The sequence below is a fragment of the Protopterus annectens genome, chromosome 6.part0 (assembly GCF_019279795.1).
Source record: "Protopterus annectens isolate FY-2018-M chromosome 6.part0, PAN1.0, whole genome shotgun sequence".
Classification (NCBI taxonomy): domain Eukaryota; kingdom Metazoa; phylum Chordata; order Ceratodontiformes; family Protopteridae; genus Protopterus; species Protopterus annectens.
Window position 1 is genome coordinate 935,305,993 of NC_056737.1, and position 22,584 is coordinate 935,328,576.

Below are 22,584 nucleotides of genomic sequence, written 5' to 3' on the forward strand. Positions count from 1 at the left end.
GATAACAATGTTATTCATACTATAATTAGTGAAAACTGGAGGGTTATTTCAGGAAATGGCGATCTGGTAAAAATTTTGGGTAACAGTCCTTTGTTTGCGTATAAAAAGAACTATAGTATTAAACAAATGTTAGAGAACAAGAAATATATGCTCATCTCCTCGAACAATGGGAATGGGGGTATGGTGAAATGTATGGGGTGTAGAGCATGTAGATACATCCACGAGAGCCCTTTTGTTTTTCTGGAGCATTTGGATTGTACTATCTCAGTTCCTGGTAGGCTAAATTGTGGTACCAACGGTATAGTCTACATCACTGTGTGCTCCACATGTCCAGCTTTTTATGTTGGAATGTCTACCCGAAGTTTGAGGGAGAGAAATCTGGAGCATCAGTATGAAATAAAAAAATAAAAATATTAACAATGCTTTGTATAAACATTCTTTGCATTGTGTTAATTTGGAAAAGATTCACCTTTTCCATATTGGAAGTGGTTAAGCAAGATTTGATGGGTGGGGATTATAGGAATTTGGTAGAACAGAAAGAAGCTGAATGGCAATTCAAACTTGCTTCATATTTCTCTCCTGGTTTAAATGATATGGTGAATATAAAGTGTTTTTTTTTAAAATAGGAGTTACTATTGGTAATTCCTAAAAAATGTTTTTTTTTTAAATTCACTGAATTTATTTCATTTGGTACTTTGTATATGTCTTTTAAACTTCATTTGTTCAACAAATGTTTAATTGACCTATTGATTTTAAGTGGTGATTGGTTTGTTTTAAATTGAATTCATTCAAATAAGGGGTATTGTAAGACAGAAGTTAGTTTATGAGGAAGTCTTGGATGAATAGCGAACATTTTGTTTTGTTTTTTTTTTTTGTTTGTTTTTTTATTTTTGTTTATTTGCTGTTATTATTACACCATTGCCTGTTAGTTGCTGTCCATTTTTCAAAAGTCCATTTTCTACTTTTTCTTGTACAGCCATATTTCCCAAATGTGATTGATGTTTTGTAATCTCACACTTTATTCATTCATTTCTGTATTCTGGTCTTCTTCCTGTTCATCTCCATCTCCCAACACTAGACTCATAGGTTCATAGGTGTGTACTAGGCTAATGGCCCTTCAGCCTTTACAAGCCTAGCCCATAGGATTACCTTGGCATTGTGCCAAACGACTGTAGTTACCAGTGCCTCTGTCAAGTAAAGCCACTGGATTGATCCCTGGGTTGAATTTTCTACTTCCCATCCACTCATCAAGATTTCTTTTGAAGAGGGCCAGTGAGATGCTCTGCTTGACATGTATGGGAAGTCTATTCCATAGCATGGGCAGTCTCTGGGTTATGAACCTGTCCCAGCATGTTTTGTTGATTGTGGTAATGAGGTTGAGGTCTCGAGCGTGTGGTGTGGAGGATTGGGATTTCTTTAGATGTAACATTTCTAACAGAGCTGGGTCAGACATGGCTTTGTAAGTCAAGCAGAGATCGCCTCTAAGTAGGTGATATGAGGCAGAGAATAGTTGGAGTTTTTTTAAGTCTGTCCATATAGGGCAAATGTTTAAGGCTTAAGATCCTCTTTGTGAGGTAATTTTGCACCCTCTCCAGTTGTTTAGTGAGGTACATGCCAAATGGGGCATTATATTCAATGACTGGCCTAATGAGGGAAGAGTAGAGGGAGACAATGGCCTCTTTCTTCCTGGATGCAAAACCCTTAGTAATGAGATGGGCCACAGAGAAGGACTTTCTGACCACAGTGGCAATGTGGTAGTCAAAAGGGAGGTTGTTGTCAACCTGTGTTCCCAGATCTCTTATAATGCCTTTTGTGTTCTCTGGACTGTCGTCAATGTGGTAATTCATGGAAACCGAGTTTTTACCAAAGGGGATGACGACACATTTTTTGGCATTGAGCTTAAGGCCATGGTTCTGACACCAGTCGTTGGTCTCAGTGAGGCCTTTCTGTAGGATGTCAACATGACTTGGGGAGTTAATAATAGCTCCCAACTTGCAATCGTCTGCAAACTTTGTCAGCCAGAGTCCCTTTGTGTTGGCCTGGACTTCAGAGAAGTAGATACCAAACATGAAAGGACCCAGGACTGAACCCTGTGGGACTCCACTCATGGCTGGTCAGTAGTCTGACTTGGAGTCAGCTACTTTCATGCTGTGGGTTCTACCGGTGAGCCAGTTTGCAATCCACCTAGTGATATAGGGGGTGATGCCTACCTTAGTGAGTTTTTCTATGATTCCTGAGTGGGAAATAGTATCAAAGGCCTTGGCCAGATGAAGGTAGGCTGTATGAACCACCTTGCCTTCATCCACAGCTCTAGTGACTGACTCAGAGAAGTTGATGAAGTTGAGCAGACATGATCTACCCTTCACAAAACCAAACTGTGTAGGATCCAGAGTTTGGAGACTCCCTATATCCTTGTTTATTAGGTCCATGATGATGCATTCTATAGCTTTGCAAATCAGACTTGTCAGGCTAATAGGGCAATAGTTCTCAGGGTCTGTAGTCGTTCCTCCTTTGTGGAGAGGGATGACTGTAGCAGTGCGCCATTTGGTAGGGACAAAGTTTGAGGTGAGGCTGTGATTGAACAGGGCACACAGGTGAGGTGCCATTTCACTCTGTAGTTCATGTAGAACACAGCCAGGGATACTGTCAGGTCCCATAGAAGTATTCTTGGCCTTGGACAGTGCTGTTTTAACCTGTGCAGCAGTAATACTGGGTGCCTGGCAATCTACTGGTATGTGACTGGTCCTTTGGGGGGAGAGAGAGAGAGGGGTAAAGTTGGCACTGAATCTGTCGGCCAGTATATTGGCAATATCTGTTAAAACACAAACGATGTAACCAACTAATCGAACCACAAATTACTGGAAAGAGTGAAAGAAGGCACACACTGAAACCACTAGTATAAAATAAAGCGCTTTTCGTTTATGTTAAATCATAAACTTCTTCAGACCATCTGTCTTCAGTCTGAAGAAGTTTATGATTTAACATAAACGAAAAGCGCTTTATTTTATACTAGTGGTTTCAGTGTGTGCCTTCTTTCACTCTTTCCAGTAATTTGATATTGGCAATATCTGTTGGCTCTGTATAGGAGGTACCATTTTGCAGTAGCTCAGAGCAAATCTGGGTATTGCCATGGAGATTCTTTAGATGAGGGAACTCAACTTTTTGTTGAGGCTGATAAGGGAGTTTTTCCAGTCTTGGGATTGCACCTTATTCCGCATCAGTTTCCTCCTTCTGTTGTAGTTTGTTTATGGCAGGGGACCACCAGATTGGCTTCCTTGTTTTGGAGGAAAGCATCTTGGTTCTATTGGGTATGGCGAGATCCATGCATTTGTGTATGTGTTCGTACAGTGCATTGGTGTATGATTCAGCGGTCATGCAACTATTCCCTATTTGCATGGGTGCTGTGAAGTTACCCACCTCTGCTGTTTTTAGGAGCCCAAAGTTATCTTTAGAGAAGTTTTTCATGGTGGTTATCTTTGTGTGGGGGGGTGAGGTGGGGTGGGAGGGATGTGGATTTCCAAGATGATTAGCTTGTGGTCGGATCTAACCAGGGAGGAGTTGACTATTGGTGTAGAGCAACGGTCGCCCATGTTAGTAATAACCAGGTCAAGGATGTTGCTACCTCTAGTAGGGGTAAGAATGAGCTAGTCCAGGGCATTGGAATTAATGAATTCCAGGAAACATTGGGCAAGTGTATTGGTATATGAGTAGTTTTCCCAGTTAATGGAGGGGTAGTTGAAGTCGCCCAGTATGAGAGTGTTAGGTTGGACCCTAATATTCTCCAGGGTGCTTAGGAACATGGAATGTGAGGCTTGGGACATGATTGGGGACCTATAGCAGGCTACAACCTGAATCGCTGTCTTACCCAATGTTAGCTGCACCTGAAGTATCTCGGATGCATTATGTTGGACTCCAGTTCATTTCCAAGGTACTCCCAATTCTTCTTCTCAACTCATAAGTTTTTCTTGTCTCTCAAGCTTTTCCCTTTGGAACATTATAAAATGTTTCACTGACAAAGTCTCTTCATGTGCTTTATTATCAGAAGAATGAGAAGCAAAGGCCACTTTTGTTTGATGGCTCACTTTTTGTTGGACAAATTTTGTATTTCCTCCTTATCCTGTTCTGCATCAAAAATTGACTTTGATCCTCCTGGAAAAAAATATTCTGAAGACAGATGGATACAGCAACTTGAATCTCACACCCGTCTCTCAACATTCCCTGATTGCTGGAATAAATGTGTTTCTCTTCTGCCTGGTGTACAGTGAATAATTATTTTCCACAAACATTCTACTGTTTCCAACTTTTTAAAACTTTGCACTTTTCCCACCGTTTTGCCAGGATCAACTCTGTTTGCTGGTAAGATTGCTTCTTTACTAATACAGGTCTTGACTGCTTTGCTTATGGCCAGGTTTGGAGCATACACACAATGTCCCCGTTCAATAAACAGATCCTGTTGTGGAATACTAGTCCAGTTATTTCTGCCTTATTAAAATTAAGTCTGTTCCTTATAGTTTATTTGGTAAAGCAGAAAATTTCAGGTTTTCCCTATATGCTGTGTCCTCTAATTCTACCATTTTTGAAACGTCACTTCTTGAGCAGTCTTATACTCAGTAACTGAAAAAAGGCCAGCACAAAACTCAGTATATATCAGCAACAAAACTACAGCAACACTAAGGTAAAACTTAAGTGTTTTAATACATATCGAACAATTCAATAATCCAGACCGGTTTCAGCCTAACATGGCTTTCCTCAGTGGAACAAGAAAAGTACAAACAGGAAATGATGCACAAATGCAGGTTTAAATAAGGTCCATAGACCAATGAGGTGCTTCCAAAGGATTTTAGGCATGCCCATAATACTGCCTGAAAGAAAAACTGGAAGGAAAAATACAAACTAGAAAATAAAAAATAACAAGTAAAAAATAGATGATCCAAATAGCAAATATGGTAATAAAACATAAGTATGATAATACATTCAATATTGTATATATTAATTAGTTATAAATGATCATTTAAACCAGGAGAAAATAGTGCCCCTAGCTTGATAATCAAGTATTTCTCTTTTTGGTTGAGAATGGAATGCCATCCCTGTTTGTTGGATCTGTCACCCAAAATTCTATCTACAATACAAAATTGAAATCTAGCAGTATGATGTGTGTAGTGCCTAAACAGAGCATTGTTTTTTCTCTTTTTCCAGTCTTCTACTCAGCAAGCCTTTTCTTAATTTCAGCATCTGATTTTGCACTTTAACAGATCATCTGAATATCTGTTTAAAACTTTCCATTTTTTCAGCCTTTTGTTATTTGAGTTGATCCATGCCTCTCAACCTCTTAGCACAAGAAATCTGGACAAAGCCTCAAATAATTGGGGGGGGGGACAAAGGCTCAAAAATAGGGACAGATTTTAAATATTGTTCGTATAAACTTAGACAGTTGCTAGAATAGCAGGATTTGTGTTATCATGAATTGTCTAAAGGATATGAAGTCTGAAACTAAAATATATGTTATTATTTAGTGACTTCAATCCTCAGTGATTTGCCAGAAAATCACAAATTTTATAAGGAACAGGCAAAAGAAATGAGGCAAAAATCTGGACATTTGAGAGGTATGAGTTGATATACTCCTTCAGTGTTTCATTTATTGTAATCCGTTCTAAGCACATTTGACTTCTTTTTCCTCAAGATTACTGGAAGCCATGTTTTGCACCAAAGCTGGAGCTTGAACTGTTTTTTGCTGAACAGTTGCAGGATTCTTCCCAGTCAGTGTTTTCTGTTTACCTGTTCTAGTTGATTTTCTTTCAGGCTTGCTTAGTTTCTTCTTTGTTGGCACCTAGACAGTGTACTTACTAGCCAGTAACTAAATTTACTAAAAGTGAAAGAGTTCTGGCCCTAGTCTTTCAGATTCTTTTTTCTCACTAGGAGAGCTGAAATGAAGCTGTTGATCAGTGTGCAACCATCTTGGAAAGTCCAGCGGATCAGGTAATATCTCCGTGTCTTTTGACCATTATGTGACAACATTTGTCAAGTTAATTGCTGAAGGAATATCATCAAGGTCTAAGGAAGCAATCACCCCCTTACACTCAGCATTTATCATGCCAGTTATTGAGTATAATGTCCCCTTTGAGAGTTATCTCACTAAACATATCAAACAATTAGAAAGATCCCAAAGTTTCTTGACCAAAAAAAGATCACAGGCCTAAAGTCTCTGAGCTACCAATAGAAGCTAAAAGCTCTATCCCTTTATTCAGCGTCTTAAAGACTGTTAAGGGAAAATCACTGTCTTGCTTACCACTATATTAGAGTTACGATTATTCAGGACCCCTTGTGCCTCTGCATGCCCAATATCTCCAGCAATGCTTGAACCGGGGACCTAAATTTCCATCAACAAATAAATAAAAGAAGGTAGACAGGCAAGTTTACACCTCCCAAACCTATGGTGTAAACTTTATCTGCATGCTAATTAGTGCATCCTCTAAATGTAACCTAGATTATTGGATGAATATCCACAAATTTACTCTGGCATCGACAAGTATGGCCCTCCTGCAGACAGGAAATATGACCTTGGAAGGGTACTGGCAAGGTGTGAATGGCCATTAGACTCAGTGGCCTTAAAATATCTATGAATGTATAAAAATGCAGTAGTAGTTCTTAAGCTGAAGGGCATTCATAGTAATCCTTATTTGGATGATAGCCTTTTCCAAGTGCAGTCAAAAGATCAGTAGCTGGGTGTCAGTCCATCCTCAGCCACTTTAGCTAGGTGTCAATATCTGTTCTTAATTCCCTGGAGTTTATAATCAATGAGAAGTCAGCTGTAGTCCCTGCAGAGCAAGCCATGTTCCTAGATAACCTTCTGAACACTGTACAAGATTCAAGAAATAGTGTCTGTTTTGAATAGGCTTTGTAACAGCTTTTTGTTTTGACCAGATACATTATTTCCTAAACATTTGCTGCACTTGTGATCTAGCATTTTTAACTTTTTAACTATTAGATCAAACAGAAGGGTATCTGAATTACATTCTCTTACATAAAAACTGTGTGACCTTAGTCACCTCTTTGATACAGAGAGAGGGAAATTCCTGACTGTGAACAACATGATATTACATCTGATGATAGACTGAAGTAGAATATACCGATTTCTTCTTACAGGCTTTGTTTTCAGAATTCATGTAAGCAGTTGATACACTTTATAGATCCTAGGAAGAAGCTTTGGGCTTACATCAGCATGACTAAGAACTTTAGGATTTATTATCGATTGTTTCTCTTGTCCCCAGTAACTGTATAATTCCTTCCTGGATTGCCAGCTTTACAGAATTTTGCTATGACCCAGCTTTCAAGACCATTTAAGGACCAGTCAAACTATCCTACATGAACAGCAGCTACTTATATGGTTCTTTCAAAGGTGCCTCATTAGGGGAATATTTTTCAGACTGCAACCCATTGATCTGTGTATGCATTCATAATGCACATTTCCATAAGCTGCACCATCTGCAAGCAAATTACAGTAGCGCAGAATCAGTGTCATCTCTTAGTGAGGTACAAGCCATACACAGGACACAGTGCAGCATATATATGTATGTGTAACAGCTTGTACGTGGAGAGGTGCATATACACCACAACTCATATTCCAGTTGTTTCTGAACACATGCTTTTTTCCCAGTAGTATGCATGTATTTTTCAATGCCCATCCATATAGTGGAAGTATTATAGGTATGGCATGCCCAGTATTGCGGCACAACACATCATGCCTATCCATGTGGATGTATTATAGGCAAGGCATACTAAGTATTGTGATATAACATGTTCATTGTGCCTATCCATGTGGACATACTACAGGTAGGGCATACCCAGCATTATGATGAAACATGTCATTGTGCCTATCCATGTGGCTGCATCACAGGCAGGATATGCCAGGTATTGAGGTACATGTTATCATGCCTATCTGTGTGGATGTATTACAAGCAGGACATGACAAGTATTGTGATACAACATGTCATTGTGCCTATACACATGGATGTATTACAGGCAGGGCATACCCAGTATTGTAATACAACATGTCATCATGACTATCTAAGTGAACATATTACAGGTAAGTCATGGCCAGTATTATGATACATGTCATCGTGCCTATCCATGTGGATGTATTACAGACAGGACATGTCCAGTGTTGTGATATAACATGTCATTGTGCCTATCCATATGGACATATTACAGGTAGGGCATGCTCAATATTGTGATACAATATATCATCATGCCTATCCATGTGGCTGTATTACAGGAAGGGCATGCCCAGTATTGTAATACACCATGTCATCATACCTATCCACATGGATGTATTACAGGTAGGGCATGCCCAATATTGTGATATAACATGTCATTATGCCTATCCATGTGGCTGTATTACAGGTAGTTCATGTCCTGTATTGTGATACATCCACACTGATAGGCACAATGACATGTATTATGACATGTATTATAAGCAGGATATGCCCAGTATTGTGATACAGCATGGTGACAGTGTGAACCTTGGCTCTAGATAATTGTTACTGTTGATTTGATACCCCAGTCCCATGTACAAAAATGGGAAAAGGGGTTATGGGTGGATTGATGTTATCATGCCTATCCATGTGGCTGTATTACAAGCAGGATATGCCCAGCATTGTGATACAATATGTCATAGTGCCTATTCATGTGAAAGTATTGCAAGCAGGATATGCCCACTATTTGTGATACAACATGTAATCAAGCCTGTCCATATAGATGTATTACAGGCAGGGCATGCCCAGTATTGCAATGCAGCATGTCATCATGCCTATCTAAGTGAACATATTACAGGTAAGGCATGACCAGTATTATGATACATGTAATCGTGCCTATCCATGTGGATGTATTACAGGCAGGGCATGCTCAGCATTCTGATACAACATTTCATCATGCCTATCCATGTGTATGTATTACAGGCAGAGAATGTACAGTGTTGTGATATAGCATGTCATCATGCCTATCCATGTAGAAGTATTACAGGCAGGGTATAGTCACTATTATGATACAACATGTCATTATGCCTATCCATCTGGCTGTATTACAGGAAGAGTATGTCCAGTATTGTAATATATCATGTCATCATCCCTAGCCATATGTGGATGTATTAGTGATAGGGCAGGCCCAATACTGTAATACAACATGTCATCATGCCTATCCATGCAGATATATTACACACAGAACATGCCCAATAATGTAATGCCACATGTCATCAAGCCTATACATGTGGACATATTACAGACAGGGCATACCCAGTATTGTGATACTTGTCACTGTGCATATCAATGAGAAAGTAGGGTATGCCCAGTATTATGATACAACATGTTGGCAATGTGAACCTTGGTTCTAGAGGATTGTCACTGTTGATTTGACACCCTGACCCCATGTTCAAAAATAGGAAAAGGGGTTGTGGGTGGATGGATGGATGGATGGATGGATGGATGCTATCATGCCTATCCAAGTAGATGTATTACAGGAAGGACATGCCCAATTTTATGACACGTCATTGTTGCTATCCGTATGGATATATTACAGGCAGGCATACCCAGTATTGCAATACAGTGCATCATAGACCCTATCCATGGATGTGTTAAAGGCAGGGCATGCCCAGTATTATGACATCATGTCTATCCATGTGGATGTATTACAGGCAGGACATGCCCAGTATCATGATACAACATGTCATTGTGTTCATCCATGTATACTTATTACAGGTAGGGCATGTCCAGTATTATGAAGCGATATGTCATAATGACCATCCGTGTGGATGCATTATAGATTGGGCATGGCCAGTAACATGTCATCATGCCTAGCCATGTGAATATATTACATGCAGGGCATTTCCAGTATTGTGATACAACATGTCATCTTGCCTATCCATGTGGCTGTATTACAGGAAGAGCATGCCCAATATTGCAATAGAGCATGTCATCATGCCTATTCATGTGGACATACTATAGGTGGGGCATGCCCAATATTGTGATACAACATGTCATTGTGTCTGTCCATGTGGATGTATTACAGGAAGGGCATGTCCAGTATTATGACATATCATCATTCCTATCCGAATGGATGTATTACAGACAGGGCATGCTCAGTATTACAATACAGCATGTCATAGTGCCCATCCATGTGGATGTGTTACATGCAGGGCAAGCCCAGTATAATAACACAGCATGTCATAATGCCATCCATGTGGAAGTATTACAGGCAGGGCATGCTCAGTATTGTTATACATGTTATCATGCCTATGCATGTGCATGTATTGCAGGTAGAACATGCCCAGTATTGTGATACATGTCATCATGCCTATCCATGTGGAAGTATTACAGGCAGGGCATGCTCAGTATTGTTATACATGTCATCATGTCTACGCATGTGCATGTATTGCAGGTAGAACATGCCCAGTATTGTGATACATGTCATCATGCCTATCCATGTGGAAGTATTACAAGCAGGGCAAGCCTAGTATTATGATACAACATGTCATCATGCCTATCGATGTGGAAGTATTACAAACAGGATGTACCCAGTATTGTGATACAGCATGTTGTTATGCCTGTCCATGTGGATGTCCTACAGGCAGGGCAAGCCCGGTACTGTTGTACCAATTATCATCATAAGGTATGCAGGCAGTGGTCATTTTGCAATGAAAAAGCATTCAAGCAATGAACTAGAATGTGCATGCACCTAACCTACAGTATGAACTGCAGCTTCTTTGCCTATTAGAGGAATTAATCACTTCCATGTGACCATGCCATGGACTTCATTTTTTTAAAAAGAAGTTAAAGGAATAAATATAGGTATCCAAAGTATGCTATTCACATTGTGAGGCACCAGTGTGCCCCAGCATTGGGAGACTAAGAGACAAGCATCTTCAATCATGTGTTATGTTAAATTGTCTGGTTCTTGGGGAAGAAACACCTTCACAAGGAGCAATGATCAATCTCTCTCTGTGCCACCTGGGCAAACATTGGAGGACTAATATACAACACTGGTATCCACAAGACTGGCAGTCAGTGTTACCATGGAAGGTGTAAATTTGCAGTGTGACAGCCAGGCATCTGCAGTGGTTGTAATAGGTGGAGAAGTGCCATGTCCTTCATGTATTACATGAGTGCAAATCATGCTTTAGGATGGCAAGGTGGAATTACATATATAATAATTATTCTGTTTTTGATAACTTATATCTACATTTTATATATATATATATATATATATATATATATATATATATATATATATATATTGGGAACCACTCTGCATTTCTGCATTTGAGGCTTGTCTGCAGCATCTTCAGATGGTCTTTAATGAGTATATGGGTTTATGGTGTATGTGTTTCCTACTGTAAAACTAGTGACTTGTGCACTAAATATCCATCAACCTTAAACAAACAGGGAAAATGCCCATCTGTATCCTGTAGCACACTGTTTCTGACTGGTTCATCGATTTTTTCTGGAACTTACGCAGGCTGTACCAAAAATATGTAACCTTGCCCCCTAGAACTTTGCGTGCAACTCTGCTGTAGCAGAACTCTGTGCACGCTGTGCTGTCTTTTCTAAAAATGCATCTCTTTGTTCTACAGTGCACGTCTGGTTACCCTGGTATACCAAAGCTCTCTAGATCCCAAGCTGCCTGTACCAGAAATGCAAAGCTGTTTCACCTGGTACACTGCATTTTTGCTTTTGTCTGTGTTACATTGCAGTATCTTTGAACTTAAACCAACTGTACCAAATTGTGTGCACTTGTGTTTTCCACTGAACTAATATTTTTTTTCTATTTGTTGAGCAGGTAGATGTGCAGGTCTGTTGACCCTTTTCAGCCATGACCCAGGCTTCTCAGGAACCAATGCATGAGACAGCTTTTTCATCAAATTTATTTTTGAAAGGGAGACCTTAAAGTGTAATATTGCCTTGTTGACTACTTCTCAAGAAGTAGGTTTGTTCCTTAGATTACAGTTTTGATCTTAGTGGTAGACTGTATTCTAGTTTTAAGATTTTAAATAATAAGTAGTTGAACATAAAAGACGCAATATCATTAGCAGGTAGCCAGAAGATGTCTTTAATTAGGTGTGCTGGGGGTCAGTTAACAGAGCACATCTGAAGATCTTGCTTTCAACCATTTGTATTTTATGTGCATTATATGCAGACTGCAAGGACAGTAAGGGCAGTGCATATTCAAGTGTGCTTTATCTCCCCTGACCCTAGACTGGCTATACACTACTGTTTCCTGGCATACTGCCTGCAACATGGATACACCATCTGTCCATAGGCCTGGTGGTTTTTCTGCCTGATGTGCATAATTCTGTCCCCTGGAGCACTACTTCTGACTTGTGTACACCAGTCTTTCATGCACCCTGTGTTGGTATGCCTAGTATGTACATCTGCATCCACAAGCTTTCCGCTTGCAACTAAGGTGCCCCACCCCTTCTTAAGTCCTGGGTTTGATGTGTATTGTATGCATACTAGTGTGATATACATAAATGTGTCTGTTCTGTAATATATAAATGTATATGTATCTGTATATATATATATATATATATATATATATATATATATATATATGTGTATGTATACTCGAAATTCATATGGTCAAGACCCCATGATCGAATTTCCGAAAACTCGAACATCAGACCCCCCCCCCCACAAAAATCTAACATTTTTTTTAAGATTTTGCAGGGGGCAAGCCCCCCTGTGCCCCCCACACCCCCTGCAAATTAAATATACCAACTCCGACATTGCACTATAGTGAGGAAAAGGGTAAATTTCCCATTCCGCACTGTACCACAGTCTCCATTTAAAACCTTTGAGTTTTAAGATTTTGCTGTTTCAAAAACTGTGGAGTGGATATAAGCTGTATACATTACTGTAAAACCACACACTTCCATGTTTGACCATAGTACTGTTTTTTGGATATGTAGGTTGTCTTCTGTGTCCTTTATATGGCTGTTACTTATCTGTTGAGTTTTATGGAAGGTTCTGGTCTGGCATTTACATAAGCCATGCATATGACTTCTTACGTCTCAACATCCTTTTCATTTTACCAGAGATGTTACTTTGATGGTGTGCAATGGTCATGCCTTGACATCATTTACCTATGAAGCTGTTTTGGTATCACAGAGCAGCAGAGAACAATCTAGTACACAGACATCTGACACTAATGTTATGTTACAGATGGCTCTGTACTGGCTTCAGAATGTGACCATGCAAGGGTGTGGCCTTTTCTTAATGCTATCTTGGGTGGTGAAGTGGTGATGTCAAATACATATTTTTGCTCCATAGATATTTCTATTTGGTAAACATTTGGCAATGAGTTCAGCACCACAAATGTGTTTAATGACTGGCATCCTCTGTACATATTGTGTAAATACTGTGCAGTGTTGCTGTGTAGCTAATGCATGTCATTCTTCTGTTTCATAAATTACATATGCCAGAGTGAGTGACTGTGTGTGTGTGTGTATGTGTATGTATGTGGGTAACCCTAGTCACAGTAGATGTCCTTGCACACTATACTGCTTTGACATAACATGCTTATTCGTTCTATGGACAACATGCTGTATGGTATGACTCAGCTATAGAGATGGGTGACATAGCCACCAGCTGCTTTTTATAGCTGGGTTGAGGCTTACATCTCTGCAACCCTGACATGTCAGCAGCCATTGAAGAGGACTCGACTGCTACATGACACTGTATTAGTGGAGTTAACTTCATTGCCTTGAGAGTTCCTTTTTTGACTAGATTTGTGTGTGTGTGTGTGTGTGTGTGTGTGTGTGTGTGTGTGTGTGTGTGTGTGTGTGTGTGTGTGTTTGTGTTTGTGTGTGTGTGTGTGTGGGGGGGGGGGACAGTTCCTTTTGCCTTGCTAAAGAGTGATAACAGGTCCCCGTTTATGTGTTTTTCAAGTTACCAACAGGCATTGACTGGAGTGTTGATAACCAATTAGCAGGAGTTGAAGGGCTGAAGTTGAGACAGTCTGCCCCTCAAGGAAAACCTTTTATAGCTGTGCCAGCAGGCCCAATAACTTGGTGACCTTGTTTAGTCTTTGAGACAGCTGGAAGATGCAGAGTTACTAATCTGTGAAATAAGAGATGATTTGCCCACTTCTGTCCAGACCCTGAGGAAGCTACAAAGGGTGATAATCACTAATATTGAAGAGACTGAAAGGGGCAAGAAGTTAGCACCCAAATAATTTTGGAATACTATGCTACATCAGCTTCCACATAGCTCCCATTATTTTAAGCCTATGCTTTGCCTTTGTGATCAGTAGAGTTTCACATCCCCACATTCCCTGTCATCTTAGAGCTTAGGCGGGTGCATGTGTCTCCTCCTCACCTGCAACAGGCCACTGACATAATTAGTAGCAGGAGGATCCCGGGTAGCAGGAGCTTCTGGCTTTTGTGGTTTATTCTTAATCCGTCTATCTACTTGTATTTATTAACCAGCACTAGTCCACATGGGCCTTTTTCAAATTCAGCCAAGGAGCACTGTTTAGTTAAATGACTTGCTTCCTTAGTATAAACTTGCTTGTCACAAACTATGTAAATGAAGGCTGAAAGACTTAAATCTTGGACTACAGGAAGCAACTTGTTAACAAATAATAACCTTAATCTTCTATACTAACTGCCAGACTTGTGCCTTCTCCACTTCCTACTGTGTCAGAGTGGCTGTGGTTTGCCTAAGGTGGAGGACGTGGCAGTGGGAGTGTTACAACAGCTCAGGGTTTTGGAAGATTAGGGAGGCCTGCATGGGTAGCAGTAGCTATCAGCTAATTACTATAAATAGTATAGATAGATAGATCAATCGATAGATAGATATTATATTTTTGTTTAACTTTTAGTGTGGCTTCTGTTTCTTCTGTATGTATTATTGATACTCTTGGCTGTGTTCCATGTGCAGTGGGGTGGTTTGTGATTTTCACCTTTCTGTTGTTGAATGCCCACATCTGTTGTGGTGACAGGCCTTCCTGTTCGGCTGCCTGGGTTTGATATACAGGCATTGCATTACCTTTGCTTCCTGTTAGCATGTGTCATAATATTCCTGTAGCCGATGCTTTGTGTTTGCACACCTTTCACTTGTGTTACTTTCACCTCACCTGTACTGTCCTATAGCTTGTGGTCGTTCATGCTGCTTGATACTGTCACTGTCATATTTTTCCACCTGGCACATAACACCTTTTTATGGCTGCTATGTCACATTTGTGCATCCTGCAGTCTGTTTACTTCTTCACACATGCCAGTATCCTGGTACTATGTGACTGTTGTCATACATTTATACTCAGTGAATAACAGTGCAGCTACTAGTTCTACTGAGGCTTTCATACTGATGGCCACGCTAGTGTCACAAAAATGTTATACTATCTGTGAGAGGTTGACCCTTGCATGTGCTATCCATTGTTTTTGTCTCACTGGATATGCAGTGGTACTTGATTACTTTCCTTATGTTGGGCTTTAATTGGTGCCGGCTGTGCGTTTCAGTATTAGTTTAGTATGAATATAGCTACACTAACAGACATACATACTGTCCTTCAGTTCCAGCTGTTTAGGACTGTGGACAAAAACACCCACCCTAGATTCTGATTCAGCCACCACCTGTAAACATACTGCATGAAAATAAATAATAAAAACACTGAGATGCTTGCTTACTTGTTATTCTTTCCTGCTTATTTAAACAAAACTTTAACTGTTTTGGATCCTATTTTTCTTAATCAAAAAACTTTTTCAGTCTCTCTCTCTGTAGAAAGGTCTTGGAGCTGTTTTAAATTGTGCACCATTTATAAAACAAGTACTGTAGAAAATTGATTGCTTGTGACGGGTGAAATAAGCATACTTTACTAAGGTGCATTTTAATACTCAGTGACAGGAAATACAGCACTAACGAGACAGGAACATTAATTTCTTATACATTACAATTTTCCCAGTTTACACTGTAGTTCTACCTCTTACATGCTATATTCATCTGTCTTATGTAATTGCTGATTTTTCTGTCTACTGTGTCTCTGTGTTCTCTCTGTTTAGATCATCTTTAATCAAGAATTAGTGTTTGGTAAATTTTTGTTGCCTGCCGGAATTATGGTAGAAGATTATTGTTGCTGTTGTGGTTGTTGTTTCAACACATTTCAACACATTTCTCGGTCACAAGATGACTGAGAAAGCAGTGGTTTAATCAGTAATTAATACAGAATTATACAAATATGGGTCATTATTATACAGAAACCAGCACAATGATTGGACAGCCCAGCCAGCATGCCTGTTGTAAGTCAGTCATATACCAACTGAAAAAAAGTCCAGCTGGTAAAGTACCATTGAGAAGCCAGACTTCTTTCTGTTGATAAATTAAATACCTCTCAAGTGTACAGATTTTCACAGAATGTCCAGATTTTTTGCCTCAATATTTTTTTTTGGCCTGTTCCTCATAAAATTTGTGGCTTTCTGACAAATCACCGAGGAGAAAGTCATAAATAATGGCATGCATTTGAGCTTAAAACTTCATGTCCTTCAGGCAATGCACACTAACACAAATCCCATTATCCTAGCAACTTTCTAAGTTTATAAGAGCAACATTTACAATCTGTCCTTCAGACAATGCATGCTAATACAACTCTTGTTATTCTAGCTGCTTTCTAAGTTTGTAAGAGCAATGCTTAAATCTGTCCCTGTTTTGGGACGTTTGTACACATTATTTAAATTTTGTACACATTTCTTGAGCTACGAGGTTGAGAGGTATGTACAGAGGTTAGACCAAACACAAGAAAAATCAGGTACGTTCTCCAAAACTAAAGAAATGTACCTGATTTTCCTTGCATTTCTCTGCTGCCTTGGCAGACTGTCATACCTCTGAGCTTTCTGATTTTTATTGTGAAAGAAAAAGAAGAAGAAAAACAATCGATATTTTCTTTCCTCCATTGCTTCTATTGACCACCACTGATGTACTGTGTGAGCATGGTAACGTAAGTCCCACATGCATGCGCAGTACATCAACAAATGCAAATGAACAGGAAACAAGATGGAGGAACATTGCAGAGCCATTATACAAAGGCATTATTTAAGAAAGGTAAGCAACTTCTTTCTTAAATAATGTCATTGTATAATCGCAATAACTGACTCGTGGGTGTGGGTATATGAGCATTTAGCCATGGTTGGCTTTGTTTAATCAATCAGGCTTTACCTTTGTGTTCAAACCATGCCAGCCATGGGTAAATCCTCATATACCCACACCCGCTTGTTGGATATTACTTAATTAGTTTTTAGATGCACTGGGAAAGTAAAATTGTCTGTTGAGACACTGAGGCTGTGTTTTTATAAAGAGAAACAAATGCTCTGTTTACACTTATTGTTTGATACTTAGAATGAGAAGGAATTTTAGTTTTTCTGCATCAGATGTATTGATTGAAAAATGAATTTAAGAAAAGAAGCACTTCATTGTTTATACATTAATGTCAGTCACAGGTTCTATTTACAGACTGTGGCTAATGCTATCTTGTTGGGCTCCCACTGGAGAGGAGGAGATGTCAAAGTACCACTGCCTTATTTCAGGTGTTATCATCAGAATAAACGTTTGCCCAAAAATTACTTTCCAGCCTTAATTTACTGGACAATTAGCCAGGGAGTAGAGTGTTGCACAAACTTATAATTTTGGATTTTTGCCCCCATTGTTTGCTGACCCTAAGACCCTCTCTGTCAGCTGACATTTATTCCCTGTACACCTGAGACAGACCCAACTTAAAAGGATTGTCATTTAGGTAGCCATCAAGGTTTGAAATGCAGTAGATAGCCAGGGAGTGTATGTCACCTCTGTCACAAGCAACATAACATATTCAAGACAGTCCTGCTCCCTAGAAGCTAGCCACCCTATGGAGTCTCTAGTCTCAACCAACAATTCAAACATAGGAAAAGTGTGCCCTGGGTATACATTCCCACACCTTCCCCTGAGGAGGAAGGATCTAGCAAAGCCTGTTCTCTTCCAACCAGTTCCATTAGGTGCCCAAAGCTGCTAAGTGAACTTGGACCATGTGGTTGTAGTCATGACTTTATTTCTCAATGGCAGTGGAGTCAACAACAAAATATGACAATTGATGAAATGTAGGTTTTGGGTCTGGCACAACAAATCTGCAATCAAATACCCCTGAGGGCTCTCCTTTTGAAAGAGCAGTGTGTTGCTTACGCTTGTGCTTAAGTCAGTCACTGCTTTTCATAATAACCTGGAAGATAAATGTAGCCTGGAAATATTAAAAATCCATTTTTCTCTGTTCTTGGAGTGAAGAGGCTCTTTTCAAAGAAACAATCACATCCCATGATCATTTAATTAAGTTTAATGAAACAATCTCCCTTCTTTACATAATGTAACTCTCCATTACTTGTGAAAACTGATACACTGTTAATATATTTTATGTGACATATTACTGATGTTTAACTCTAAAATTAAGATTTTGTTTGAACGAAGCAGGAAAATAATACACCATACATGTCTCTTCGTTCAGATTAAACTTGGATTGTACCAAGACCAGAATGATTATATCAGCCCTGTGATTAGGCCAGAGTTAGCCTGCCACAATGCTGCCTTTTAGCATTCAAAATCCTTTCTTACCATGTCGACCTTCAGTGTGAATATTACATATCGGATGAGAATATTCTGCTGATTCCACTTTAATGTCCGCAAATAAAAGAACTACTAATACAGATATGTAAGCCAGTCACTCTTGTTTATATCTTGTAATATGGAGCATGTTTGGTGAAGGATAAAGCCAGACGTATATGTGTCAGCATTACCTAATTTACACAGTGATTTAGTAGAAACTATCAGAGTGAAAGTGAAGGAGTTTGTTTAGTCAGAAAATGTATGTATGGATTAAAGTTTGCAGAAAATGAGTACGGTGATTGTGTTAGGCTGTGAACCTGCATTCCTCTGGTCTATTCATGCCAGCATTCTGCAGCAAAAATGAAGACGAATTAGAAGTTCTTTCCATCATTATAATGTTGTGTCTACCTTGTTTTTCTCTTTTATTTTCAGAACAAAGAAAGTGCTCTTAAGTTTGAAAAGTTTCTAAAAGACACAGATGCTAAAAAACAACGAGCCATTCATAAATACCAAGTGGAAGTTAAGCAAAACGATCTTAAACAAAGAGAGTTACTTGAACTCTTGCAACAATCTGAAGATTTAAAGGCTAGGTATGAGACAAAATGTGCTTCTGTTTCGTTGTAATATTAAATCACCCTCATACAATCAGTGATAAATACTCATGCAATTTATATTGGTAATATACCTAGAATTAATTCTAAAGAATCTCCAAAGGGAGTTTTAACTTTTCTTTTACTTTTTTGGTATTACATGTATTCACTGCAATATGTCACTTGTCAGTTGATATGGGTTTATTGAAGCCTTAAAGCACCATCGTCTGGTTTAAATTGTTTATAAACAATTCATATAACCTCAGACTTTTGTAAATCTTCCGACAAAAATACTGCTTAATTTAGTACTGTTTCAAGCAACTTTGTTTGAAACCCCATTGGTGTTCAGTAAATCAGTCATACTTAAGTCCTCACTTCAGCAAAACTCTGATCAGCTTTGTTCATAGACTTGTAAATTAGTACTAGGCTAACTGCCCTTGTGAGCTTAGGACATCAGCTGCTATGTACTCATTAACAGGACACAATACGTATGTTTGCTTTTACTTCGTAATCTTTTGAGCATACGCATAAACTGAATGTTTTTCATCCGTAAAAAGTGCTCTTTTTTTCTGTTAAAAGAAGTGTCCTTACATAAGCTTTACTGCACTGTTATGCTGTCCAAGGGCCAGATTCAACAAAACCTGCACTAAGTATACACAATCAGTATTCAAGAACATCCCTACCACATTTGTTATGCTTTCTAGTCACTCAGAAGGATAACACTAAGTGTACATGAAGGCACCACTTTGAGATAACATTTATGAATCCCCCTCAGTATTTAAATCTGCAAGAAAATCAGTACGAAAACTAAAATTAGGAGAAAGAAGTTGTGAGTTATTCTTGTATTGTCTGTTCACTCAGAACTTTGTACAGTTAATGCAGGTGTTAATGAATCCCAGGGATTGTTTATTCTCCTCATTTGCTTCTACAGCCGTCTACATGTTTCCTCCCTTTCTCCTTTCTACATCCTTTACATAACTGGTGAATTACTTATTTTTCTAATACCGTCTTTGCTGTGTCCATTTATATTTATTTATGAAGCTCAGCAACTAGAGAATTTATATATGTGTGAGTGTGCATGTGTTTATGTATGTATGTATATATATATATATATATATATATATATATATCTATATATATTTATTTATATACACACACACACACACACACACACATGCACACATATACACACACACACACAAAGACACACACACACACACACACACACACACACATATATGCACACACACACACACACACACACACACACACACACATATATATATATATATATATATATATATATGATACATACACACACACACACACACACATCTATATATATATATATATATATATATATATATATATATATATATATATATCTAGTAAAAGTTTCAAAACTTCGAACCATACTACTCATGTACCAACTCTTTTGCTCAACATTTTCTGGAATTCATAAATTCCAACGCTTGGATCAACTTAGGCAACCCCCCCCCCCCCCTGCCAGGGGCAGCAATATCCTATACCTGGTCATTACCAACATGGTTCAATTCCTCATTGGTCAGATCCGACCACAAGCTAATCAGCCTAGATATCCACATCCCGCCCCCACCCCCCCCATTAGGGAAACCACCGTAAAAAATTTCTCCAAAGCCAACTTCATGCTTCTTAAGACAGAAGTGGCAAACTTCACAACACCCATGCAGATGGACAATAGAGGTACGACTGCTGAATCCTACACAAATGCACTTTATAAGCACTTACACGAGTGCATGGATCGAGCTATGCCTAACAGAACCAAAATGCTATACGCCAAAAAAAAAGGAAGCCAATCTGGTGGTCCCCTGCCATAAACAAACTCCACCACAGAAGAAAGAAAGTGTTGCAAAAAGAGTAAAATACCATGACTGGAAGAACTCCCTGGTCAGCCTCAGTAAGAAGCTGAGATCCCTCATAAAATCCTCCAAAGCTAGTTATGAAAACAAAATCGCCACTGATTCTAAAGACAACCACAAAGCATTCTATAGCTATGTCAAGAATTTCAATGGCAACACTCAGATCTGCTCTGAGTTACAGCATAATAGCACTAAATATACAAAACCAACTGATATTGCCGACATCCTGGCAGATAGGTTCCGTGCTAACTTTACCCCCCCCTCACCCCCTAAAGGGCCCAGCTCTATACCGGAAGAATGCAAAGTTCCTGTAATCACAACTGCACAGGTAAAGAACCACACTCTCCAAAGCCAAGAACACAGCATCCATGGGACCTGACAACATCTCAGGCTGCGTTCTCTATGAACTGCAGAATGAACTGGCACCCCACCTAAGCACCATGTTCAATCATAGCCTCACCTCAGGCTTTGTGCCTACTGAATGGTGACGGTTATCCCACTCCACTCCAAGAACTACTGCCCCATTAGCCTAATGAGCCTGGTCTGCAAGGGCATGGAACGTGTCATCATGGAACTTATAAACAAAGACATTGGTAATCTCCAAACTCTGGACCCCACCCAGTTCGAGTTTGTAAAAGGCAGATCATGTCTCCTAAACCTGACTGACTTCTTTGAAGCAGTCACCAAAGCCATTGATGAGGGTAAGGTGGTTCACACAGCCTATGTAGATCTTGCCAAGGTTTTTGACACCATCCCCCACTCTGGAATTATAGATAAACTCACTAAACTAGGTATAAATCCCTATGTAACAAGATGGGTTGCCAACTGGCTCACTGACAGAACCCACACTGTGAAAGTAGTAGACTCCAAATCTGACTTCAGACCAGTGACAAGTGGAGTACCACAGGGTTCAGTCCTGGGTCCCCTCCTGTTTGGTATCTACTTTTCTGAAGTGCAGGCTAACACAGAAGGTCTTTGGCTAATGAAGTTGGCAGATGACTGCAGACTAGGAGCCATAATTGAAACTCCTAACGATGTGGACATCCTACAAAAGGCCTCACTGAGATAGATGCCTGGTGTCAAAGCCATGGCCTCAAGCTCAATGACAAAAAGTGCATTGTCATCCCCTTTGGTAAAAACTCTATACCCATGAGCTACCACATAGGTGGTAGTCTACTTAACACTGAAAGTGTGATAAGAAACCTTGGGACACAGGTGGACAGTAGTCTCTCCTTTGATAATCACATCGACACAGTAGTCAGGAAATCCTTCTACGTGGCACACCTCATCACAAAAAGTTTCTCATCCATAAAAAAAGAGGTCATTGTTCCCCTCTACTTGTCACTCATTAGACCCATTATAGAGTACAACGCCCCTTTTGGTATGTACCTCACAAGACATCTACAACACCTGAAAAGGCCTCAGAAATATCTCACAAAGAGGATCACCGGCCTCAAACAGATGCCTTATGCAGACAGTCTCAAAAACTCC

General features: G+C 39.4%; 1 protein-coding gene across 3 annotated transcripts in view; it reads left to right on the top strand.

Annotated features, from left to right (window-relative positions):
• The window catches only part of CCDC197 (coiled-coil domain containing 197), a 580,999-nt gene that overhangs the window by 295,301 nt on the left and 263,114 nt on the right, over window positions 1–22,584 (top strand). For all 3 annotated transcript variants that reach the window (XM_044074581.1, XM_044074582.1, XM_044074583.1), the window contains one exon: window positions 19,038–19,195. In XM_044074581.1, coding sequence (XP_043930516.1) covers window positions 19,038–19,195 — 158 coding nt within the window. The remainder of the gene's footprint in view (window positions 1–19,037; window positions 19,196–22,584) is intronic.